The sequence below is a fragment of the Rhineura floridana genome, chromosome 15, assembly GCF_030035675.1.
Source record: "Rhineura floridana isolate rRhiFlo1 chromosome 15, rRhiFlo1.hap2, whole genome shotgun sequence".
NCBI classification, from domain to species: domain Eukaryota; kingdom Metazoa; phylum Chordata; class Lepidosauria; order Squamata; family Rhineuridae; genus Rhineura; species Rhineura floridana.
The window spans coordinates 26,794,613-26,820,695 of NC_084494.1; the positions used below are offsets into that span (position 1 = coordinate 26,794,613).

General features: G+C 47.9%; 1 protein-coding gene across 2 annotated transcripts; it reads right to left on the reverse strand.

Moving 5' to 3' along the window:
* Positions 1-1,599: 1,599 nt before the first annotated feature.
* Positions 1,600-25,190, reverse strand: HAUS5 (HAUS augmin like complex subunit 5). Of its 2 annotated transcripts, none has more exons than XM_061597396.1 (19): positions 24,818-25,190; positions 22,097-22,159; positions 19,945-19,977; positions 18,079-18,103; positions 17,090-17,222; positions 15,807-15,966; positions 14,888-14,963; positions 14,211-14,290; positions 12,702-12,762; positions 11,615-11,742; positions 10,845-10,923; positions 10,049-10,194; positions 8,741-8,903; positions 7,530-7,610; positions 6,329-6,474; positions 5,555-5,669; positions 3,998-4,136; positions 2,981-3,113; positions 1,600-2,078 (listed from the first exon to the last, which is right to left on the reverse strand). In XM_061597396.1, the coding sequence occupies exons 2-19, from the start codon at positions 22,156-22,158 to the stop codon at positions 1,934-1,936; spliced, it is 1,905 nt and encodes a 634-aa protein (XP_061453380.1). In that variant the 5' UTR covers position 22,159; positions 24,818-25,190; the 3' UTR covers positions 1,600-1,933. The 2 variants fall into 2 exon arrangements, with proteins under 2 accessions (XP_061453380.1, XP_061453379.1); XM_061597395.1 differs by lacking the exon at positions 24,818-25,190 and adding an exon at positions 24,630-24,811.
* Positions 25,191-26,083: the final 893 nt, after the last annotated feature.

Consider the following 26,083-nt stretch of genomic DNA (forward strand, 5'->3'; position numbering starts at 1 on the left):
GTAAAGCACCAGGTACAGGGGTAGCGTGAAATTAGTAAAAACCAAAGCATTGTTTTTGAGAAGAGGGTTAAAACAGCTTTCGACTCTTGGTTCTGTCTCTGTAGTGCACAGGCAAGGTGGCTGAAAGGAAAGCATTGCGATTCTGTAGCCTTTTAGAAAACACGCACCATGACCCTAAAAAGCATGGTTACAAGTCCCCCCACCCTGTTCAGTTGTTCATGCTCAGCTGCACATGCGAAGGATTGCAGGGCAATTGAGAAGACGAATGGATAAGTTCTCAGGCCATAGTCCTATATCCACTAACCTAGGAGTAAGTCCCAGTGAACTCAACGGGACCTAGCTCTCAGTAGACATGTACAGCATTAGAACTATTTCTCCTATTCCCAATCCTACATCTACATGACTTCTGAATGTCCACTCGTTTTGTGGAGCACCTCGGTTTTGAATCCCCACAGCCATGAAGCTCACTGGGTGACCTTGGGCCAGCCACTGCCTCTCAGCCTCAGAGGAAGGCAATGGTAAACCACCTCTGAATACTGCTTACCAATGAAAACCCTATTCATAGGGTTGCCATGAGTTGAAATCAACTTGAAGGCAGTCCATTTCCATTTTCAGGGTTTTTTTTAAAGAGAAAACATACGTATGTATGTATGTATGTGTCTATCTGCAGTGGAAGATAGCAAACTTTCAGAGGACAGTAACTCTAGATGCAGAGCCTGTGTTGCAGGATCCAAAGAGATAAGATACTCAGATCACCACCACAAAACCCCTAGAGAGTGTTTGCATTTCTGGGAAATGGTTATGCTTTTGCCTGAACAGTAGTTCCAAGACAGACCAGAGCTGTCTTTGATTATCTACGTGTCTTGCAAGCTGAAAGAGTTTGCTATTAATAAAAAAAAAATCACGACTGTTCGTGTGTAAAACAGCACAGATCTTTCTCAGTGCTGCTTTACACCCAGTGTCAAACCCTTTAGAAATGCAAACAGTTTGCCTTGCAAAGATTCCAAGGTCATTGCCCTTTCTCTGTAAGGTGGGAGCACCACAAACAGCCTTAGAGGCTCAGATGGTGGGCCTGTGGCCCTCCAGATGTTGCTGGACCACAACTTGCATTCATGCTGATCAGGTTGGCTGGCAGAATTGGATGAGTCCAACAACATCTGGAGGGCCACAGGCTCCCCATTCCCAGCCTTAGATGGAAGCTTGCTTTCACAGAAACGTAGAAAGCTGCCTTATATTGAGTCAGACCATTGGTCTATCTAGCTTAGTACTGCTTATACTGACTGGCAGTGGCTGTCCAGGGGACATTCCCAGCCCTATCTGGAGATGCTGAGGATTGAACCTGGGACCTTCTGCATGGAAAGCAGACGCACTTCCACTGAGCTATGGCCCTTCCCCGAGGCATAGCGAACCAATAAAGTTGGGTTTTTGTTTATTGGTTGAAGGTTCGGTAGGAATAACAGACCAATAAAGGAGGTTGTATGTACCTAAGTGAGAAACTGCTGCTGAGACTGCTCTTGATAATCAACAGGTCAGCATGTGTTGCAGAAGCTAGAAATGACTGAAGAAGGTCATGAAAGAATGCAAGCAAGTCCCCCAAAATTGAGATTTCATGCATTTAGATTTATTACAAACTATAAGAAGATACATTTAGATTTATTCCAAAGGGTCAGAAGATAAGGCACAGTCTACTTGCCTACCAAGGCAGACCTACGACACTACTTTCCCCCAACCTCCCAAGGAGGGGAAGGGGGAAGAGATGGAAACATCTCATGACAGTTGCAGTTCCACTCCATCGCAACCTGACGGAACAAAGTACATGACTGACCCATCAACCACATGCCACGCCCCTTCAGCAATGATCACAACAGGCCTTCGATGTCTACTCCTGCTAGTCGGGAGGGTGCCATTTACACATGCTGCTCCCACACCGGTCTCAGACCCAGCTGTGCGGCTCACCTCCCTGCTGCTGCTTTTGTTGCAGGGCCTTGGCAGCCAGGGTCCAGCGCTCCAGCCACTGTTGCAGGGTAAAGCCGTGGCGGCACTCTGCAGGGAGGACAAACTGCCCAGGTTGCTCCCACCTGGAAGAGGGAAAACAGAGATGCAGTTCCAGAGAGGCAGCCATGCTGAACTTTTGCAGCAAAAAACCACCCCAAACAGAGCTAGGCAGTGCCCTCTACACCAATTTGCTTTTTTTTTTTTTATAGTGTCACCTTGGGCCCCTCCAGACTGGTGTAGTGTTTGTTTGGCAGATATATTCTGCATCATGTCATTGATGCAATGATAGCTCATTATTGGTGGATTTACTGGACGGGTAGTCATTCCACTTCATTAGCTGTACTGCGGTGTCTCCCTAGTGTTTTATTTATTTATTACATTTGTATACCGCCCCATAGCCAAAGCTCTCTGGGCGGTTTACAACAATTAAAACATTAAAAACAAATATACAAATTTAAAAACATATTTTTTAAAAAACAATTTAAAAGCACATGCTAAAACACCTGGGAGAAGAGGAAAGTATTAACCGGGCGCCGAAAAGATAAGTGTTGGCGCCAGGCACACCTTGTCGGGGAAATCATTCCATAATTTGGGGGCCACCACCGAGAAGGCCCTCTCCCTTGTTGCCGTCCTCCGAGCTTCCCTCGGAGTAGGCACCCGGAAGAGGGCCTTTGATGTTGAGCATGTACGGGTGGGTTCATGTCGGGAGAGGCGTTCCATCAGGTACTGTGGTCCCAAGCCATGTAAGGCTCTATAGGTTGAAACCAGCACCTTGAATCAAGGTCAGAAACATACAGGCAACACCTATCCAGGCACTGACCAGACCGAGACCTACTTAGCTTCAGCAAGGTGGTGGCCTCATATGCCTTTAGACCATGTCCTAGGAGTTGTGGTCCTACAGCATTCGGGGGGCACCAGGCTGGCAACCTCTGTCCAGGTGCTACCCCACTTTGGCTCTTGTTCCCACTGATCTCTTCCCACTTACCAGGCATCCACGACGGCCTGCACCTCTTGCCAGCGCTCTATGCGACACCTGCAATGATCTGTCACCCGCTGGATCTGGGGCAGCAGCTCACGCACCTGCTCCTGATCTCGGTCCTGCACCTCCCGCACTAGCGCTGGGGACAGAGAAAGTGGGGCAATGGAAGAGATCTGGCTTGGGAAGGACTTGTTTAGGATCAAGCAACGAGTACTGAGTGCTGTGTTTGGAGGAAGGAACCTGGCTGCTTTTTTTAAAAAAAATCTCCCACAGTTTGCAGGCGGCTTTGGGGTATCTCACACCACTTCCGTACACAAAAGCGGGAATAAGAGATGGATTATTATTTTTTTTGAACTGGTGGAGTAGTCACTCCCTGCTTTCATCAAAAAACACACCATGGAAGGAAAGAAGTGTATTCCTGGAGTTTGTATTAGGCAACTACCAAGTTTCCCGAATCAGAACACTGGTCCATCTAGCTTGGTATTGGCAAAGCCAAGAGTGGGGAACCTCAGGCCTTGGGGCCAAATGTGGCCTCTGAGGCCTCAAGACACTCCCCAGGCCACACCCCCTCCCCGCCCTCTTTCGGTGTTTCTGCCTGGCTGGAATGTGTTGAACTCTTGATGGAGGATAGGGAGGGCTGCGAGGGAGCGGCTTAGAAACTAGCCTATTGCACACAGGGTAGAATTCACACTTGTAGCTCTGCCCACTGTTGCTTCTGGCTCCACTCAGACCTGGCATACGGCCCTTAAAAGGTTGCCTAGAAGGGAATGTGGCCCTTGGTCTGAAAACCATATCCTCAGTCCTGGTTTACACTGACTGACAGAGGCTCTCAGGGGTTTCAGGCAGGGGCTATTCCCAGCCCTACCAGGAGATGCTAAGGACTAAATCTGGGACCTGCTGTAGGCAAAAAAAAGCACACCCTCCACCACTAAGCAACACTCCCCTTCAGATTTACTGGCTCCACCAAGAACAGGACAAACAAGCAAAGCCAAGGGTTTGAAAGACCCAGGAAAACCAACTCACCCTGCACATTGGGCTCAGGGGAGCTGGCCAGCTGGCGCTGCAGGTTTCCCAGAGCTCTCTGCTTTGAACCCAGCTGGGCACGCAAGCAAAGCACCGTCTTCTTCAGCTCGGCCATGTGGATGAGCAGCTCCTCAGGGGCCTGAACAGCAGTAGAGGAAGCAGAGAGGCATGACGGGAGACGGAGCACAGCTTACATCAACTTGACACATTGGAGAGAGCCACAAAGGATCCAGTTTTAGGAAGGGGTATTTGGAATCCATTTTAGACAATCGTGGAGACTGAGTTTTAAAGAAATGACCTCATTTGGGTATGTGGCTCCCCATTTCACTTTTATTTTAATATTTAATTTTTAGTTATTTTACCCCAAAAAGAGATGCAACATTTTGCTCTGTGTGTACTTTTATGTGGCACTTGTATTTATTTTATTCTCTCCCGCTCCCAATAAACCTTTAACGTATTTAGCAGAGCAATACATTTCAGAAAAATACAAGAAGTTATTCTGTTCTCTCTTTGACCGAGTTGTCTTATCCTGCGCTCCCTGCCACCCTGGGCTCCTCCTGGGAGGAAGGGTGGGATAAATAAATAAATAAATCAACACAGAAACAAAGAAACAAACAAGCATTCTATAAAGTAGGGCACTGTTCAACCTTGGGTCCCCAGATGTTGCTGGACTACAACTCCAATCATCCTTGGCCACTGGCTAAGGTGCCTGGGGTTGATGGGAGTTGTGATCCAACAACATCTGGAGATCCAAGACTGAAGAACAGTGAAGCAGGGCATATCTAAAGGCGTATGCATTTTTACATGGGGTGTGTCACATGCTCATGCTCCAAGGAACTGGGATTGATCATAGCTCTCTGCTATGCCATTTGCTGCCACATGATCTATTTTATTTTTTAAAAACAACTAAAAAGGAGCTGGCAAAGACTATGTGGGATCACAGGAACATGGGGAAGCTGCCTTGTACCAGGTCAGTCTATTTCTCTATAGAGCTCAGCCTACTGACTCTCGGCAGCGTTCTAGGCATAGAGGTCTTCCTCCATCACCTGCTTCCTGATCCTTTTAACGCAGGGGTCACTCAGACAGCCAGGGTGGCATATCGGTTGGAATGCTAGACTAGAAACGCAGACCAGGGTTCAAATCCCCACTCGTCCATGAAGCTCACTGGGTGACCTTGGGCCAGTTCCTCTCACAGCCTAACCTACCTTGCAGGGCTGTCATGGGGATTAAATGAGGAGGGGAAAACCGTGTATGTTGCCTTGAGCTCTGGGGAGAAAAGGTGGGATACAAATATAATAAAATAACCTCCAGATGAACATTGGCCACGATGGCTGGCGCTGATGGGGACAGCAGTTCAGCAACTGCTCCGGGAGGGGGGCATAGGTTAGCCACCCCTGTGTTAAACAGAAGTGTAAACTTGGGACTTTCTGCACGGGCTCTGCCACAGGGTTCTGGTTCGCTATTGGGTGAGATAGAAAAAGCTCTCCGAAGTGCCTGAACCTAATTTGCCTTTTCTCCCCTGGATGTAAATCACAGCCGCAGCAGGGAGGCACACACCTTGTAAAGGGGGAAGGCTGCTCCGTGGCACACATTCAACAAGGCTCTGTACTCTGTTGGTGCTGTGCGGCTCAGGCGGTGGATGGAAAGCTCATGGGCAGGGATGCGCCGAGACCTGGAAAATGGGGTGGGGAGGGGCACAGAAAGAAGGGCTCATAATTTCCTCCCTGTGCCTTCAAATCAAAGTTGGAGGAGGCTGCATTCTGCTCTCAGTGCAGACACACACACCCAATTTGTGTGCTTGCTTGGTATATGACCATGGGATATGCACGGCCCCAGCTACAAAGGATGGACGCACTCTAGGCTTGTAGTTACCTGTTCTCCAGATTCCACATGACGGAAAGGCAAGTCCCAAGACCCATGTAAATTATGCAAACTGAGATCGGTGGCACACAGTTCCACTATTTGTGCTCATTCTCCCTTTTTATTCCGACTCTGCTCATCACAGGAGGAGCCAGGGCAAGTGAACTGCTGCCTCCAACAGCCTTGTCCAGTTTGCTGTGTCCCAGATGCTGTTGGACTCCCAACTCTCGCACAGCCAATGGCCAGGAGTATTGGGACCTGCACTTGAACAACATCCAGAGAGCACTGTGTTGGGGACGGATGCTCTTATACGCAGCCACTTCTCTGGCTTCAAAGATTTTAAGGAGGCACAACCAATACCTTGTCAAGTATGATTTGTTTTTTTAAAAAATGATCAGGTTTGCAATAGATTTCCTGCTTCTGCAGCATCACTCATCCATTATGGGGAAGTGGGACTTGGGAAGGACTCACCCAGGAAGCTCACAGCGGAGCAGGCAAGGCAGGGCGATGGTCCTGAACTGTCGGACCTCACGGTCTACCCTGTCACGCAGCTGCTGTGCTTCCACCTCGATCAACTGCTCTTGAGGGAGCAGTTTCTTCTCTATAAAGTCCTGGATCTAATGGAGACACATTCAAGAAATTCTAATCAGCACGGTTACACATGTGCCAAATTCAGCACACAATCCATTTCCAGATGCAGGAAATGGCATCCCAAATATCCCCGCTTCACATTTTAAAAACTAAGATTGAAAAGGTTTCTGGTCCTCAATGCTGCCAAGCCCCACTTTGTTTAGGAACAACTCTAGCCGGATGCTCAACAGATGCCATCATCTATTCTGCTCAGAAGCCAGGCTGTTCCTTTGTCACCTGGCAGCAGTCATCACATCAGGATGCACAAGAGGGAAGAGAGGGAGCGCAGGGCCACTCCATTGGCACACTGCAGAGAATAGCAACTTGTGGTACCTCCTCTCCTTGAGGCTTTCTATCCCAGCAGGTCCTTAGAAGAACGAAGAACCTGCACCCAAGTCTGCTTATTTCCTCCTCCCCCCACAATCCATTCTCCTTCTGTATCGCGTCTTTTCTCAGTGATTTTTCCTGTCTTTTCTTACTGCTGCTTAAACCTAAGGTAGACTTTCCGTATGTCCTGTCCCAGTAATTATTATTCATTGTCTCCTTGCTCCAACTAACCTCTCATTCCTAATTGTCCTCTCTTTGGTGTTATACACTTCAGTACTGACCAAAATGTTCATTTTAAAAAGGCATAATTAAGAAAATAGGTTTATGCTTGGTTGTACTCAGCAGAGAATGCTAGACTGCTTCAGAGCCAGCACCAAATCCTGTTCCCCCCCCCACTGCTCCTGAAGGATCCCACCTAGAACAGCCTGACCTTTCTTTAACCTAGGGAAACAGAGCTTGTGGTTGTGTTTAAGGGAGGCTAAAACTGCCCTTTTTAGCAAAAACTGAGCTGACTCTCTCCCTGTATGTATTGGTGGAGTTTCCTTTTCCCCCTTCTCTCCGACTGGAATTTAGCCTTGTTTACAGAGTCCCCTGAAGCTTTCCTGCTAGGGTGGTGTTGAGGTTACCCACCCTCCTTTAACATTCAGCTCCATGCTCATCCATCATCATTGCATTAAAAAAATCATCTGGATGGGGAGGGGGCATTAAATCGTACCTCAGCCTGGTCCTTGCAAAGCTGTGATTTAATATATGAAGTGCCCTTGATGAGCGCCCGGATGTGCTGCTGTTTCTCATTCTGGAGGAAGAAGGCAGAGAAGCGGATTATGGCTTATCTTTTTAAAGAATGCAGACTGCAGAAGCCTCTCAAGCGTTGCTTTATGTCATAAGCACACCCCTAAACACCCTGGGAGGAAAGCCACTCTGAGCACTATTTGGTAGAACATACAAATTTAAACAAACATTGAATTTCAACAACCCTTCCAAGTGGAGATTTCTATCCTAGTTAGTATGAGATATATATCATATATGCATTTCTGTGTGTATATATCTACTATATTTGCTTAAGGATGTCGTTTCACAGCAATTCACTTGGCTTCCTACAGGTGGCCCTGCAAACTACAGTCTGTCTGCTGGGAGACAGAAGCAAGCAGGTGTAAAGGGACGGGGACTTTGGGAAGGGAGGCTGGTAGGTGGGTAGATGGGGTGCTAGGTGGGGTTGGTGAGCAAAGCGAGCAGGGTCACAGCTTCTAGTGAGAGAGAGAGAGAGAGTGTGTATGTATACAATTGTTTATATATACTGTATGTAATTGTTTCCTACATGTTTTTGTTGTACTGTGAAATCACTTCAAGATGCTTCACAGGAAGCTATTCATAAATGAAATAAATAGTATTTTTTTATTTTGGTAAGCCACCTTGATCTATACAAGGAAGGGGGTAGAGATATTTAAGTCAATACAATTTCTGTAGCACACTTTGCAGTTATACCAAATGCCTTGCTATTTTTGCCTCATTCAACTCATTGGATTCCTGCACTGAGCAGGGGGTTGGACTCGATGGCCTTACAGGAACCTTCCAACTCTACTATCTTATGATTCTGTTATGATGGCCAGGAGGGCACACTTTGAGCCGTGCCTTCCTCGCAACTACTCAACAAATACCAAGGCTAAGCAAGGACTGTATTTGTGCCTCACCCTATCACCAATATAGTGCCCTCTGGAGGTTGATGGACTCCAGCTCCCGTTAGCCATAGTTAGCATAGGCAGGGATGGTGGGAATTGCATCGGAGGGCCCCACAGTGGCTCCCCCTGGCCTAACCCAACAGCTGACTGCACTTCTGACCCTGCTCCTGGCCTGAATGCATGTAAACACTTTTCTTCTTCCTCCCTCCCCCCACCCCCAGGTTTAGCTGCCCTTCTGAGCACTCACCACCAGGTGGCGGAAGTCCAGAATGCACTGGCGCTTCGCTTGCAAGCTCTGTAGTTCCGCATTTCGGGTCCTCACCACCTCTTCCAGCTCCTGGCAGCCTTGCAAAAGCCCATCCCTGTATCCCCGCAATCTCACAGCCCGGAGCTCCAACTCAAATGCAGCTCTGGAATGGGGGTTGAAGGGGGGGGGAAGTCAGAATGGCGGGAAGAGAAGAAGGGAACCTCTGCCCGATGTTATGTCTGCACGGCACCAAGGAAATATTTATAAAAGATTTCTTATCTGCCCTTCACCACGCGCTCCTTCTGGGAGGAAGGGCAGGAGAGAAATTTAATAAATAAATAAGGTTCCAGAGCAGGTTACAACAATACAATATGCCGTTATAACAAGTGAACCTGTTACAATTATACAAACAAGTAAGAGCATTCTAACCAGAACAGAACACTACAGATTCAGCAAAAAGGCGGATCCTTCAAAACAAAATGCCATTAATTGCCAAAGGCCAGGGTAAAAAGGTGCATATTCAGCGCAAGACAAAAGCCGTGCAATGAAGATGCCAGAGCCAGCCTTTCCAAACCTTTGGGTCCTCAGATGTTGCTGGACTACAACTCCCATCAGCCCTAGCCAGCAAGGCCAATGGTCATGAATTATGAAAACTGTGGCCCAGCAATATCTGAGGACCCGAAGGCTGTGCTAGACACACCTCTGTGGGGAAGGAGTGCCATAATTTAGGGGTTGCAGGAGAAAGCTCTCTTCCCAGGCCTACGCCATCTGACAAACGAAGCATGATCCTGAATTGGCAAGCGTGTGTAGACGTGGTGATGGAGAGGAGAGTGTTCAGAGGAAAATGAAAACAGAAGGACAGGAAGTGATGATTGCCTGAAACAGAAAACAGTCACAGTAACCAATTAACAAGACAGGATTGCTGGTAACCAACATATCCAGGCATTAGTAGTAACTAAGTAACACGTACAGTGCAATTACAAAATGTGATTTTTTTTCAGTGTCAGGACTGATGAACCTACAGTCCTTCAGATGCTGTTGGACTCCAATGCCCATCAGCCCTGGGCAGCATGGCCAATGTTTAAGGGTGATGGGAGCTGTAGTCTACCAACATCTGGAGGGCCACAGGTTCCCCCACTTCTGTTGTATGCGATGTTATTGATGGTGAACGATGATTGGTAGGTTTATAGTTTAGAAATTTTAAAAAATGTAAGGTAGCAGGCCACTCGCTCGCAATCCTGTCTGCTGGAGGGACCACAGTTTATATATTTATTAAACTTATAACAGTTGCAGGATCCCTCTTCTCACCTGGCCAGGATGGAATGCTCTGAGCTGTCTGACAGTAGACGATGCATCTCCTGGACGACAGCGTCCAACTGTGCCAAAAGCCTTCTCTCCTGGGCGTGGAGGGGGATCTGCTGCACGCAAAGCATCTCACACTTGCTCCAGCCCTCCTGCCCCCAGAAGAGAGAGAGAGAAAAGGAAAGAAAGCAAGAACATATGAACTTCCCCACTCCTCTGGCACTGAACTCGTATGGAAAGCTGGAATACAGGCAGAGCTTAAGAGGAGTGGGGAATCATTGGCCCTCCAGAAAAGGGCCACAGCTCGGTGACAGAACATCTGCTTTGCATGCACAAAGTCTCAGGTTCAGTCTCCGGCATCTCCAGATAGGGTTGGGAAAGGGTCCTGCTTGAAATCCTGGAGTGCTGGATTTGGACTGGACTTGAGCGTGCAAACCAGCTGATGCAAAAGACCCAACAGAATCATAGAATGATAGAGTTGGAAGGGGCCTATAAGGCCATCAAGTCCAACCCACTGCTCAATGCAGGAATCCAAATCAAAGCATTCCCGACAGGTGGCTGTCCAGCTGCCTCTTGAATGCCTCCAGTGTCAGAGAGCCCACTGCCTCTCTAGGTCATTGACTCCATTGTCGTATGGCTCTAACAGTTAGGAAGTTTTTCCAGATGAGAAAGGGAGCTCATTCATTCTTGCAAGTCGTCACTTGATGGCCCTGTCCCCAACAGATGAGCAAGCCGTGTGTGAACTTTCCTCTATCCCAAACCTTATTACATTCAGCAACTAGGCAGTGCCTAGACTCTTCACCTGTATGAGGCCCTGGACAGAGGGCAGGTCATCCACTGGCTCAGAGACATCCTCCAGGTGGGCACTGTCATAGCGAAACCTGAGTGTGGGGCAGAAAGGGGAGAACTGTAGACCTCGACACCTCTCAAAGACATGAAGGGCAGGCTCCAGCTTTGAGTGAGCCCTTGACATGCTGCCGCCCCACACCTGCAGCCCTGATGGACTTACCGGTGGCAGACGGCAACAATGATTTCGTAAGTAACAGCTGGCTTGCAGGCAGCCATTTAAGTTCCCCACAATTCCCTGGGGTGATGCTACATTGGGAGCAGGCTGGGACAGTCTGGGTAATTTAAACCAGGGGTGGCGAACCTCAGGCTCTGGGGCTGGATGCAGCCCTCCAGTCACCTCTCTGGCCCTCGGGTCTCTCCCCAGATTACGCCCTTCCCTTGCCCTGCACCATGCCACCCTGAAGTGCCTTGAACTGCGACAATGCCTCTTGCTCGCTGTCCAGCATGGGCCTCTAGCTTCTGTACAACCGGCTATGCTCCAGCCAGACAAAAGTAAGTGCTGCACCCACTGCCCTGCCCGCTACCGACATCTGCCCCCCACCCAAAAAAGATTCTGCAACTTTGATTTAAGCAGTTAGCTCCAAGGCATTCCAATGAACGCTGAAACAGGGAAGCCCAGGACAGGCATCAACAGTTGCCCCTGACAGCTGCCCAAGGATGCTGGGTTCTGTGGCCATCCCTGGAGATCCAGCACCAGTCCGTGCGCCCTGGGACAGGACCTACTTGAGGGCTTCCACATCGCGGGGGATGTTGATGCTGTCGGTGAGCTCCTGCAGCTGCTGCGTGCTCTGAAGGGCCAGGTGTTCCAAGGCCGAAAGGATGTGGGCAGGTGGGTGGGAGCCAGCCACGTTCTGCAGGGAGAGATGGAATGGAAGTGAGAACGGCCTCGTCAATAGCAGTACGCAAGCTTAAGGTTGTACCACAGGTCATAACACAGCAAATCAAAACATACACAAGAACATTACTACACCCAATACAGTTTAAAAGCATTAAAACATCATCCTTCCAAAAATAAAAATAAAACTTTGGATTTAAATTGTCAAATGGCAATTACAACACTAAGAAGCTTAATGGTGACACATAGCTCAAAAGGGAGCAAGTGTAAGGTCTTACGCAGGGATGGTGGTGTGGTCACTGTAATGGGGGGGAGAAAGATGATTCAGTGTGAATAAGCTGGAGAAGGGAAAACGAGAGCATGGTGCAAGGCAGTAAGATGGCTTTGGTAGCCTAAATGAGCAATCAAAAGCATGAATCGATTTCTTGCATGCAGTTGGATGTGCCCTAGGAATCCCACCTCCCTAAATGCACACCCTGTCACAGGAACTGGTGCTGCATGAGAGGTACTGTAGCTCAAGAGATACAGCACATGCCGGCAGAAGGTTCCACGTCCGATCCCTGAATCTCCAATTAGAAAAGGATCAGGTTGTCGGCGATGGGAAAGACCTCTGCCTGAGTCCCTGAAGAGCTGCAGCTGGTCAGAACAGGCAGTATTGGGCTAGACAGACTAATCTTTTGAACTGGTATATAACAAGGCAGCTTCCAATGTTCCTAAGGGTTTTCCCAGTCTGTTCTGCAAGGGGATCCTACACCTTTAACAGCAGCAAACCTCAGCAAACCCATCACTGCAGAGCACAAGATCAAACTGACAGGGCTGGGGAACCTGTGGTGCTCCTGATGTTGCTGGACTACAGCTCCCATCATCCCTGGCCACTGGCCATGCTGGCTGGGACTGTTGGGAGCTGAATCATGTTGGAGGGCTACAGGTCCCGCCCCCGCGCCCCACTCCTTGCTCCATGATGTTCGCTCCTACCTCCACGACGCTCAGCCAGTGCTGGTAGGAAGTGTTCAGCTGCTCCTCGTTCATCCCACTGCTAAGAGACACAAAGGAAGGGGTGTCAGGGCAGGGGCAAGAGACCTTTGCTACCCCCCCAAATGCTGCTGAACTACAACTCCCATCATCCCCAGCAAGCACAGCCAATGGTGGGGAATGATGGGAGCTGTAGTCCAGCAACCTCTGGAGGGCCAGAGGGCCCCTCCTCCTGCTCAAGGTGGGAAGGGGCAGGTGAGCATAGCTCTAGTTCTTAATGTTTTTAACAGGGAATGGCCCAAACAGGGAAAGGGGCATCCCAAAATGGTGTAAAGATTTAAAGTCTGGAAAAACCAAGCAGTGTGAGTGCAGGGCAAGCCTTTCTGGGGAAGGCATTCTGCAAGCAGGGTGTCCCCTCCTTCCCCCCCAAAAAAGCCATTTCTCCAGACACCACCTGCTTCACTTAACATGGTAGGAGGAACCAGAGAAAGTCCAAGACATAGATCTCAGGATCTGGGCAGACTGATGCAAGGGCAGGCAGTACTGTAGATATATGGATCTTAAGCCACAAAGAGCTTTCGAGAAAAAAAAGGAAGCCCGGGGTTTGAATTGAGCCTGGAAGCAGACTGAGAGTCAATGCAGTTCTTTTTTTTTTGGGGGGGGGGGATAATTATGATCTGCTTTCCATGTAGGGTTTTCATGGAAAGCGGTATTGAGAGGGGGTTTATCATTGCCTCTCTCTGAGGCTAGTCCTCCCCAGCTGACTAGGGCCTGCTCAGCTTGCCACAGCTGCACAAGCCAGCCCCTTCCTTGTCCGCAGCTGCCAGCTGGGGGGCAACTGGGCTCCTTGGGACTATGCAGCTTGCCCACGGCTGCACAGGTGGCAGGGCACATAACCCCTGAGCCACTCACTGTGGGGGTGATCTTTAGCTGGTCCTTCACACTCAGGAGACACGAGCGGGGATTTGAACTCAGACTCTGGACTCCCAGCCAGGCTCTCCTCCCCACTGTGCTATACCAGCTGTCTGGTATACAATGTCGAACACCAAGCCCCAAGGATTCTTATATTGAAAGGGTTATCCCACAGACAAGTTTGCGATTCCCAAGTCGCTAAACCTACGGAGGAGAGGCTCCGTGGCATCCATGGCATCTCACAGAATCATACGAGTTGAAGGGGTGCCTTAAAGGTCATCTACTCCCTGCTGATGGAGGAAACCCACTACGACAGCAATCTTTCATCAAGGCCCCGGAAATACCACCATGCCAGAGAGCTTGTACAGCCACTGGCACTCAGGTTAGCTGGAACTCGGTTAGGAAGTCTGAACAGACAACTGCTCCTTATCCCTAGACAGATGGAAAATACTTAGGAAGTTGGGAAACCGGGGACTTATGGATTTTGCCAGCCCAGGGATGATAGGGATGATGTAAGAGAGCTACGAGGCAAAGTAACAGAAGGGAACACAAGATGTGGTTCAATGCAGGGACGCTTGAGAATGGAAAAGGGGCTCTTACGGAAAATGCCCAGAGACACTGCGGTCAAAGAGGGTCTTCAGGAACTGGAAACGCAGCCAGCAGGCTTCCCGGACATCTCGCTGGAGAGAAACAAAGAACAAACCTTAGCTAAGGCAGCGGGTTTTCCAAAGGCACCCACTTCCAACCCTCCATATATTGAATTATGCGCCAAGGAAACCACATCTGATCACAGGAAAAACATGTAGAAAAGTTATTTTAAGGGGCCATGCATAGAAAGCCATATAAAAATGCCTGTTTTAGGGAAGTCGTGTACAATTTATATTGTCTGTGCAGTTTTCTATAGCAGACAGGGCGGATGATTGAATACATGCAAATCTGACCCAGAACAGAAACAGGCTGATTCGGCCATCCCTCCTACCAGGAGAGTGCTTAAATACAAGTCTCCTGTATCCCCCCCCCCGATCCAAACAGCACTTGAATCGAAATTGATTAACCAAGCGGAGCCAGTTTAAGTTACTGGTTGAGAATCAAGGTCTTGGCTAATAAAAGAACCAGATAGTGGTGCATTCACTGGCCTGGACCAGAAAGATCTGTCATTAAGGCAGCAGTGCTTGTAAATAAATACTTGCAAGTGCTATTCTCTTGATCGCAAATAAAAATGCAACTGCAAGAAGCCACTTTGTCCCCTTCCTTGCTAGCAACCAACCAGTTCTCACCAGAACGTCTGGCTCCAAGTTGGGGAATCCGGACTCCGGGGCTTTCCTGCTAAACACCACTGACGTTTTGGCCTTCCTGCCAAGAGAATCACAGGATAGTAGAGTTGGGAGGGACCTATAAGGCCACCGAGTCCAACCCCCTGCTCAATGCAGGAATCCAGCTTAAAGCACACCCGACAGACAGCTGTCCAGAACGACATTAGGGATTTGTTAGAATGGAGATGACAACCCTTTGAGGAGAAAGGTGGATCTCTGCCTCCCAAATGTTAAATGCATTCCCACAAATAAGGCCCAAAGTGCTTGGGCTGGCAAGCTGCAGGGGCTACTGGCTCTTCTACCATCAAATGGTCATCACGAACACAAAGGGTAGGGAGCCTTCTTTAGCCTGAGGGCTGCATTCCCTTCTGGGCAGTGGCAGCTGGTTGCTCCATGTCAGTGGAATCCACTCCGGGTTTTAGTCTGAACTTTCAAGGAGCCGTCCAAGGTGCTGAAGCTCCTGGAAAGTTCGGACTAAAACCGGGGGTGGATTCCACTGCCCCACTGACATGGAGCCAACAGATGCCACTGCTTCTGGGCAACCTTCCAGGAGCCACGTGCCAGTGGGGGGTGGGACCAGTGGCAAAAGTGGGTGGAGCAATGAATGTAAACGTTAGCTTTGTACTGTCGGCTAGTTTCTGCACAGACTCACACACTCCTCTCTGCCATCCAGGCAAGCAAGAGGCATTATCAGAGGGCAAGGACACATTCCAGCCAAGCACACACACGCTAGGGGGCTGTGGGGTGTGGCTTGGAGAGGGCTCTGAGGGCCAGACAGAGAGGTGTAGAAGGCTGTATTTGACCCCAATCGGAGCTTCTTCACCCCAAACACACACACACTGCCCATCCAATGACCTGAAGAGCCTGGAAACTGGGACTGTACCTCTCCATCTCCTCAAGTTGCTCCAGATGGCCTCCAACTTGTGCCACTCTTGCCTGCAACTGCTGGCGCTCTGTCATGACCCGGGCCGAGTAGGCCTTGAGCAGCAAGTTGCGACGCTTGGCATCCCGGATTTCCTCCTGTGCCATCTCCAGGGTGACCTCTGAGAGACCCGATGAGAGCAAGAGCACACCACAAATTAAGCTATGTACTCCTACACCACTTTGGAATCCCTACGCAAGTGCTGGGAGTCAGTATTGGACGCTAAGCTTGGCCTTTTTAAAAAAAAAAATCAAGGTTCTAGCCCTTATGACTGTTGAGATTTTAAAAAAAGAAAAAGCATGGCCTGCACTCTGTGAAATTTGAGGCCAGTGGAGGATCCTCTTCAGGGGGTCAGGACGTGGGGTTCCAGGGCACTATGTATTTATTTGGCCTTTCCCACAGCTGTTATCCCAGCCCTAGAGATACCAACGTTAAAAAAGGAAGGTTCTTATGCTGAAACAGCTTAAACAGTAAGGCAGGAAGCCATCCAGTGGGAGAAACTCACTCTGGTAATTCATAGTGCTCAACCACCCCTTGTTATTTGGGGCCCGCTGTGCCTTTAGAGAGAAGATACCTGTGTCTCACTAAGGGAAATATGGCTCTACCTACTTATGGCTGACACTAGGTTTAAGACAACCCTCAGCTAAGTGCCTTTTGGTGTGCCACCCTTCTGGTTGCTGGTAGGCTTACCAGGTTCTGATGACGGCAGAATGGTTATGATCATCCAGCTGGCATTCTGATTTCCCACAATGCCTTAAGACAGCCACTATACTGGAGGCGCAGTAGAACGCCAAAATGGTGGCTCCAAGCCAGCTGTCGACACAAGTTTCAGGGCAAGAAGGCTGGCTTCAGATTCTGAGGGGGTAGGCGTCGATGCAGCAGTGGAACCTGCCTGAGTGCTGGGGATCTAGCAGCTGCTCAAGGATGCTGCATGCTGACACAAGGTCTGTTTCAACTCCCACCCCCCCCCGAACCTTCATCAAAAGCAGCCTGCTTCTACATTCAGGGAGGATAAAGATTCAGACTTCAATCCCCAAACACTTTTTGAAGGCTGCACCGTCAGTTTACCTTGTCCTTCAGCTGATTTTGCAAGGGTTTTCCTTTTATTTTACAAAGTGCTCTGGGCAGCAACTGGTAATGGGGTAGAGAGCTACCCGCCCTACCCAAGCCCAGGGATCCTTCCCCCCAACACACACTTCCTGCACCATCCTACAGATCTTTTCCTCTTCTGCTTTGCCGCTCACCATCAGCCACGAGCTCACGCTGTGCCGATTCAATCTGCAAGTCTATCTGCTGTAGCTCCTCCCGAAGGCAGGAGATGCCCTGAATCAGCTGCTTACGACGCTCCTTCTCCGATTCCGAGGCACTGGGCTTGCCCTTGAGAGAAAAACAAACCACCCTGTTAGTGTGGAACTGTGTCTGGCCACTCATCTCATTTGCTCACATGCCCTCAATCCCTCCTGTCCAACAAAGCCTTTGCATTCATTCAAAGGTGACCTTTCAACCAGGGGTGGAGAAGCGGCAGCCCTCCAGAAAGTGCTGGAGTCTAACTCCCATCACCTCAGACCACTGCCCGTGCTGACTAGGCCCGATGGGCGCTGAAGTCAAACAACATCTGAAGGTGGGCCACTGGTTTCCACACCCTTGATATAAACCATACAATGCATATTTTTATTAAATCTCTGCCTCCCCACCAATCAATTATTTCAGTTGCAACTACTTTTGGCTATTGCCATCTAACATTAATATGATGCACTTAAGCTTTTTCTTTCTTTTTTAAAATTAAACCCATGTCAGGTCAGATGTTAGCTGAGTACAGCAGTGAAAAATATTCCCATTCAAAATTTAAGGAAGCCCAGACTGTGTGCCAGGATGTGTAGATAAGAGGTAGGAATCCTACACCGGCATTAGAAAGGAAGGATGACTCCCCTTTCCTCTTCACAATGAGATGATAAAGCACTAAGACTGGGAAGCTTGCACCTTTCCCCCCAAAAAAATCCAGTGTGGGTCAGTGAGGGTCCATTGCAAGGGGCCAGGCAGGTACTGGTTGGTGGGGAAGGGAAGCATCAAACCTGCCACAGGATTCTATCCTTCCCTCCATTTGTCTCCTCCACTTCCACGTTCTCCCCCTCCACACACAAAAACCCAGGCCACAGATTAAGAATCACTGCCCAAATGCCACTGAGGTACAGCAATACTGCCCCTTTCCCGCATATCGCTCTCTCTCTCTTACCTGAGTCTCCTCCATCTGCTGATACCTACGTGGAAAGTTTGGGTTAAGAAAACACATCTTTTACTTTTGTTGTTTAACCACTACAATATTTATATCTGGAAGTCACAAGAAACGCACAGCTTAGAGGACAATTACCCCATGGCACTTGTGTGCTCTCCACACTCCACTCTGATGCAGCCCCAAAGACTGGAAGCTTTAGCTTCTAATTGATCACAATTTAGCATTTACATTGTAACCCTAAACTGTGGCTGATCTGGACTATGGTGTGTTGAAACAAGCCAGTTTCATAAACCATGGTGTGACATTGGTGTGTTTCAATATGTTGGGTCTGGATGACAAAGCAAGCTGCGATAAATCAAACACCGAAGTGAAAGCTTCCAAAGTCCTTGCTGGGGTTGCGCCAGAGAAGCAGGGAGGAGTGTGTAAGCCCAGGAGAGGCTAGGCTTGGCTTTGCCACAGTAAACCATGATCCAAACATAGCCAATGTGTTAGCTACAATACAGAAAACAGGAACATGCTCACCATTCAAAGTAAAAAGCGAGTGTGAAGGTTATGCTACAGAGTGGCAAGCATAGAGTGAGCAGGGAGTCAGGGTAGGGTTATAACAAAAGGGGGGGGGGTTAGAAAGGAACATTTTCTTTCCAGATTAATGGTAACAAGAATTCTAAACCAGTATTTTTCAACCTTGGTTTCCCAAGATATTGTTAGACTACAATTCCCCTGACCCCTCGGCCACTGGCTAATTTGGCTGGTCCATCATTTATACATGCTAGATGTACATCCTGCACCATTAACATGACAGTATTCCCAGCACAGCTTAGAATTAAAAAATACAGCCACAAACAATGAACAGCAAGCAAAAGTCCAGCAGATAAAATTTGGAAAAGAGCACAGTAGAATGAAACACACACACACCTCCTACTGCTTAAAAGGTTAAAACGCTCAAGAAAACAAAAAAGCCTTTGCCTGCCGCCGAAACGACATCGAGCACAGGCAGGAGGTGACGCACCCCAAGGAGGATGGTGACCTCAAGGGGTGACCTTAGGCCAGGCATCACAGCCTACCGCACAGGACCGTTTGGGGGTGGGGAGAAGGGAATGGTAGATAGCTAGTAAATAAATACACAGGGTTTCCTGGATGGCAGGGGCCTCAAGTGCAGGAAGGCTCAGCATGGTTTCCCCTGGCCAGCCTCAGGCTGCCTCAAAGGCCAGCAGCAGTAGCTCCAGCTCTGCCCAGCTGGCAATGCTCCCACTGGGACTTTATAGCGATGCTACAGGTCCAGACTGGCACCTGCAGCGGAAGCGATCACGGTGTGGCCAGGTCAGGTCTGAATAATACTCAAGTTCTGCCTTTCAGGACTGGAAGAGAAGAAGACATTGCTGCAAGGAAGACATTGCTGCAAAGGGATTAATTTTCTCCTGATATAGATATGCATTTATTTGCTATTTATTATTTACGTAGGAAATATATATATTAAATAAATACATTGCAGAAATGCAACTGGTACTACTTTCACCCACATGGAGATACAGAGGAATCTAGGAAGCTGCCCTATGCCGAGTCCAACCCTTTGCCCATCTGGCTCAGTACTGTCTACAACGACCGGCAGCGCCTCTCCAGGATTTCTGGCGTGGTTCTCTCTCAGACCTACCGGGAGATGCTGGGAATTGAACCTGGGACAGTCCGCATGCAAAGCAGATGCTCTACCACTGAGCTACAGCAAGCTGGCAAAGGAAGTTTCCCTTTGCTGAACTTTTAACTTGCCACGCCGTTTTTGCAAGGGGGAGGAGGAGTGTGGGGTGGCACATTTTAGCAGAGAAAAGGTGTGGGATTCTGGAGGAACATCCCCGCCCCCAAAAAGGATACCATAGCAAGTTGCCCCGGATCTTCTTGGCATTCCTAGAACGTTAAAGAGAAAAGCAGGGAGTGAAGTCAACACAGTGCAACTTGGGCGCTGAAAGAAAACCCCTGAAATAGCAGAGGTCAGCTCACAAAAGCAAGGAGAGACTAACCCATCCATAAGGCCAGCAACATTTTTTTTTTTTGCAGTCCTGAGAGTTGCATTCAAGCCATTAAGCGGGAAAGAGACGCATCTCAGTTATTTGTTCTGCTAGGCGGCCAGCTTCTTCCCCACGCTAGCCCTGGTTCTTGCGTAATCAGACAAGAGCCTGGCATGCAGAAATCGGTGCATCCTCCTTACCAGGAAAGGCTAAAGCTGGGATGAGGAACCTTTTTCCTCCCAAGGACCACACTGGGGCCACACACCAGTGCTGGGCGGGGCCAACTGCAAAAGTGGGCAGATCCACAAAGGATCTTTTGTGCAGTAGGCTAGCTTCTACAGACTCACACCCCTCTCTCTCCTTCCACCCAGGCAAGCAAGAGGCATTACCAGAGTTCATGGACACATTCCAGCCAGGCAAAAATAAAATGTAAATGTATTGCCTTCAAGTCGATTCTGACTTATGGCAACCCTATGAATAGGCAGTGACTGGCCCAAGGTCACCCAGTGAGCTTCATGGCTATGTGGGGATTTGAACCCTGGTCTCCCATGTCGTAGTCCAGCACCTTCACCACTACACCACACTGGCAAAGCAGGGCCTGGAGAGAGTTCTGAGGACCAGCTACAGAAGCTTGGAGGGCTGCATTTGGCCCCCTGTCCTGAGGTTCCCAATCCCTTGAGTAAAGTGTCAGGGTTTTTTCTTTCAGAAGCTGGGGAAAACCACTAGTCAATTAGAGGAGGAACACGAGAGATGTCTATTAAGCTATGCACCGTGTGGAGAAGAGGATAAAGAGTAACTTTTCCTCTCTCTCTCCCATAAAACGCAAGATAAGCAATGAAATTGACCAATTTTGTTTCAGAACTGAAGTGTGCATAGTACCTCAGGACCCTGTGGAATTCACAAGGTAAGATACTGTGAGGGCTGCCAATCTAGATCACTCTAAAGGGGGATTCAGCAAACTCATGGGGATCTGTCTACCAATGGCTATTGGCCGTACAGATTGGCAGGCAATTTATTATATATAGCTGTTTTCAAATTTGCCGATTTTATTTCTATTTTGATACCATTTTATCTCAGGTTGTTTTTACTGTTTGCTTTGATTGGCATTGTTTTCATGAATACTTCAGATTGTTCTCTGTAAAACGCTCAGCCGTCTTCTACTGGGTAAGCGGTACGTATATTTTGTTAATTAACCACAAAATAGAACCCTCCATGTGTAGAGGGAGTCTACCCATGTCCCCAGCCATCTGTTATTCAACAACAGCAGAGGCCTATTGCCTTCATATGGGCTACCTGGAGGTGTCTGGCTGACCACAAAAGAGGAGGGTGGACCAGATGGTCTGATCAGCAAAGCTTTTCCCCACCACTTGATCTCCATGCCAGAAATACATTTGCCTAATTTCTGTGAGTCAGCCTGGTAATTAAAGGCACAAGAGCAGAGACACTAATGAAAGCTGGCAGCGTCTCCCCATCTTCTTCCTGAGATGCGTCAGGAATCCAGACTAGATGCCAGATGCAGCAAAAATCTTCATGCATAAGAACTGATGAAGGCAGGCAGCTAGGAACAGAGGAGGCTGCCTTACACTGAGTCAGACCACTGCTCCATCTACTCAGTGTTGCCTACACTGACTGGTAGCAGCTCTCCAGCGTTTCAGGCAGGAGTCTCTCCCAGCCCTACCTGGATTGAACCTGGGACTTTCTGCTTGCAAAGTAGATGCTCAACCACCGAGCCACGGCCCTTTCCCAAATTTAGCTAGTAGATAATATTATCCTCTTCCCTAGAGATGGGGTACCTGTGGCCTGCCAGGTGGTTTGTCGGACTCCAGCTCCCATCAGCCTCAGCCAATCATCAGGGATGATGGCAGCTGTAGTCCTGCCAACATCTTCCACAGGTTTCCCTCTCCTGCTCTACCCTGTCAAGTTATGGAGTTAAATCCACCCAGAACAACTCCTTCCCACCCCAAGGAAGACCCTAATCCACCAACCTCTCATTGCTCCCCCGACTGCCAGCTTCTTACCTTTGGTGGTAAACATGGCGGATGACGTATTTCCAGATCTCAGCACACTGACCTGAGCACATCCTGGGGAGCAGGGATGAGGAGAGAAGGGGGGTTATTTAAAGCATTTGCACTCTGCTCTTCAGCTGAAAAGGTTCTGAGTAGCTTACATACAATCAGTTATGAATGACCACAATACAACTCCATTGTTGAAAAGCTTGTACTGGCTGTCCATTTGCTACCAGACCAAGTTAAAGTTTCTTGTATCAATTCTCAAGGCCCTTAGCAACTTGGGTCCAGGATACCTTAAGGGCCAGCTGGTTCCCAATACCCCTGCCTGGTCACTGGGGGAGTCACTGTTAGCCGGCCCCTACAGCTCAGACATACAGATCATATCCACCAGGAACCACGTGTTGAGTATTGCAGATCCAGTTCTGTAGAACTCCCTCCTGGCTGAGATGCCCCCTTCCTGCTGAACTTCCAGAGGTTGGCAACAGCCAACAGCCAATAAGTTTTCTGATTTTTTATTAAGTTTTCTGAATTTTACCTAATTTTCTCTGTTGCATCTTTTGTAACCTTATAGTACACCGCTTAGGTATAGTGGTGGCATAAAAATTAATTGAAACAACTAATTAAAACAAGATAGTTGCTGCCGACAAGCTTACAGTCTAAAAGACATGACACAAAAGAAGGGATACAGAAGGAAGAGGAAAAAAGCAAACTCAGGCACTCATTCTTTAACTTAAACAGTAGTTCTTATAGTGAACAGCCAGAATAGAAACAATTCAGGGGTAGGAGGTGCCTGATGGAGCTTAGGTGGCTACAATAATTTCTTCCTTATCCTACCTTGGTCATTTTAAAATTTAAATAGCTCCGATTTTGCTTATTGACTTCAGTTTTTGCAGCAAGAAGCAGACAGCATACTACCATATGGCAGTAGCAGCAAAACTGTCATTGACTTATATCTTGGAAATCAAGCAAGGCAAGTGCCTAGCATAAAATAATAATATGTTCACTCATACGCATAGCATAATGGGTTTTGGCAGGGCTAAACAATACAATACAATACGTTTATTGCGGTCACTGACCAAACATTTCGAATCAACATTCCAACATAAAAATAGTTAAAAACAACTATTTTAAAACAGATCAATACAAGTTAAAATATTATCACATTCAAGGTATCAAATTTTTCCTACACTGGATAGCTGAGGCACAAAATTTAGCAATTTTTTCAGTAATTTTAAAAGAACGATCAGATAATAGAAAATCTACATAGTAACTGTCACTTTTTCCTGGTATTAAGTCCAAAATAGGATTAATTAATTTAGTTCTAAGGGTACAATAAAACGGACAGTGTAGCAGAACATGTGTAACTGTTTCAATTTTGTCACTGCCGCATGGGCATTTCCTATCAATTAAAGGAATTTTTTTATATTTGCCCTCTAGCAATGCAGATGGTAAGATATCAAATCTTGCTAGAGTGAAGGCTCTACGCCATTTGGGTAACGTCAGGTTTGATAAATAAGGCATCAGAGACAAAGGTTTTTTATTATATCTATGTTTCCTTATCAACATCAAATGCTGTTGGTAATCAATATTTTTGATCCGTTGTATGATAATTGTTTTGGCCTTCTCATAACCCCAATTTAAAATTATTTGGATAGAAAAACCTAATGACGATATTTTATTTAATATCATTTGCTTCCAAGTAGATTGAAAATTATCACTTAATGTGTGAGGTGCCAGACCTATCGGATTAAATAAAAGTTTCCAGGGCTAAACAAGACTATCTGATATCTCTGGGTTAAACTTGAAGAAAGTGGAATGAACATGCTCAGAAGAGATTGAAACTCTAAACTAGGCATAGTTAGAAAAAAACCCCACTTCTTAGCTATCACCATTAGTGTAGTAACAAATTCTAAAGTCCTATGGCCCTTCATGATAGTCACAGCCAAGCCTCCTCACAGCCACACCGCATTTCCACTTTCCCTAGTCTCCCTTGCTCTTCATGTCTTCTCAGAGTTCACACTCCACTACAAGAGGCATCCCTAAGAGCCAATCAGCTTGAAAGGGTAGGCTGTGTGTTATCTACTGAGAAGAGTCTTCTCAGTGGCAGATTCACCTCCTTTCACTCTGGCTCCAATCAGCACAAAAGGACAAGGAGAGACCTCAGTGGCTAACATGCTTACCTTTCGTAATTTATTTTATTTATTTATGACACACATAGGGGCCCGCCTGGAACCCAGCTCTCAAAAAAGTAAGGTGTCCACACACACACACACACACACACACGATGCCAGACAACTACACCCCTGGTTATCACAACAATATAGTCACAGCCTTCTCCAGGCCAGTGCCCTGCAGATGTTGCTGGGACTCCTACAAGGCCCATTGAGCGTGGCCAACGGTCATCTGGAGAGTCCCTGCACTCTGCACACTCTCAGAGGTACTCTCATCATACTTTGCTGGAATGCAAACATAGATGCCAGAGTCAGCCTAAGTACACTCGGCCTCGGAGGACTCAGGTCAGGGAGGGCCGAATCTCACACACCGTCGGGCGGCGCTCTCGGAGGGAATCTTGTCCGGCGGGAGCTTCATCTCTTCGGCCGCCCACCGCCTGAGCTCCTGCGCCAGCGACGCCCCGCTGCGCTCCATACCGGCCACAGCTGCAACCCAACCGAATACCCCCGACAGCGCGGAACTTAAACTCCGGCGCCTTTCCAACCGGACCCCACCCACCTTCACTCCGCTCCGTGGCACGCTGGGAGATGTGGTTCCTTGGCGCAAGGCCTGCTGGTTGACGTAGTTCGAGTGGCAACCCTTCGCTTCACTTAGCCTGCTGGGAGTTGTAGTTTCTGGTTGGGCTGCAACGGCGGATTAAGGCTACCAGAAACACCGAAGCGAAGTTAGCTTCATTTGCGTGTATATGACTTTGGATTGAATAGCATCTCTGGCTTTTAAGGGCAGGGAGTCATCTGGCATCTCAGTTTAAAAACCATTTCATGTGTCCTCGGAAGGTTTATCCCAAAGGGAATGCAGTCCGTGGGCTGAAAAAGGTTCTTGACCCTGGTTTTATAATAGCATCATAGCACTGTCATAGGCAGTGAACATATCCTTGCTCAGCAGCAGTGCATAAACATGATGGCCCAGGAAGTTAAATGTAAGCCTCCACAGGAGTGGCAACTTAAAAAAAAAAAAAGGAGCCAGCATGTCTTTCAACAGGGCACCCGGCTGCATGTTATGATACACTTGATTTCACCCTAATACCCCTTGCAGGATAGAGAGACACACAGAGCACAAGAATTTTGATTCTGAAGCTGTCACTTAAAGGAGCCATGACACCAGGTGGATTTGTAAAATACAGTTTTATTTCTTTCAGAATACAAAGTCAGATGGGTTAAAAGTCATTAAACACTTGCTGTATTGTGGGACCAAAGTTGCACAAAAGCCCAGCATTTTTCTAGAGTAATATTGCCAACCTGATAGGATGGGCTGGTCTTTATTCTTGTTTGCTGGACTGCCCATAGAGATCACCATATTGATTTATATCTGCCCAACACTCATTCAAACACAGGAATCTCTCTCTCTCTCTCTCTCTCTCTCACACACACACACACGGAGAAAGGTACTTCAAGAAGTTAGAAAGCAAACTGTTTTTTAAAAAATGTAACATATCTACCTAACCCCTATTTACAATCAAGCTAACATTACTTATATAGGAAACTCTGACAAGTGACTGACATATAAATAAATTGTGACCTGGAATTGACTTTTTTTAAAAATTGCCTTGGTTTGTCAATAAAGAGATACCCCTCCTGCAAATGTGTGTCTGCTGTTTATGATGACCACATTGGTGCTGAAAGAAAGGCCATTGCTCAGTGGCAGAGCACATGCTTTGCATGCAAAATATCCCAGGTTCAATCCCTGCTGTCCCCAGGAAGGTCTGGGAAGGTCTGACATCCTGGAGAGCTAGGTAGTACTGAGATAGAGCAAGGTGGGGAACCT

Excerpts from the sequence above, each read along its gene's own strand:
- HAUS5 (XM_061597395.1), bottom strand. The coding sequence starts at position 24,733 with ATGGAGCGCAGCGGGGCGTCGCTGGCGCAGGAGCTCAGGCGGTGGGCG. Across the intron at positions 18,104-19,944 it reads ATCCGGGGCAACTTGCTATG|GTATCAGCAGATGGAGGAGA; the intron begins GTATCCTTTTTG and ends CTTTCCACGTAG. Across the intron at positions 7,611-8,740 it reads TGGACTTCCGCCACCTGGTG|AATGAGAAACAGCAGCACAT; the intron begins GTGAGTGCTCAG and ends TTCTTCCTCCAG.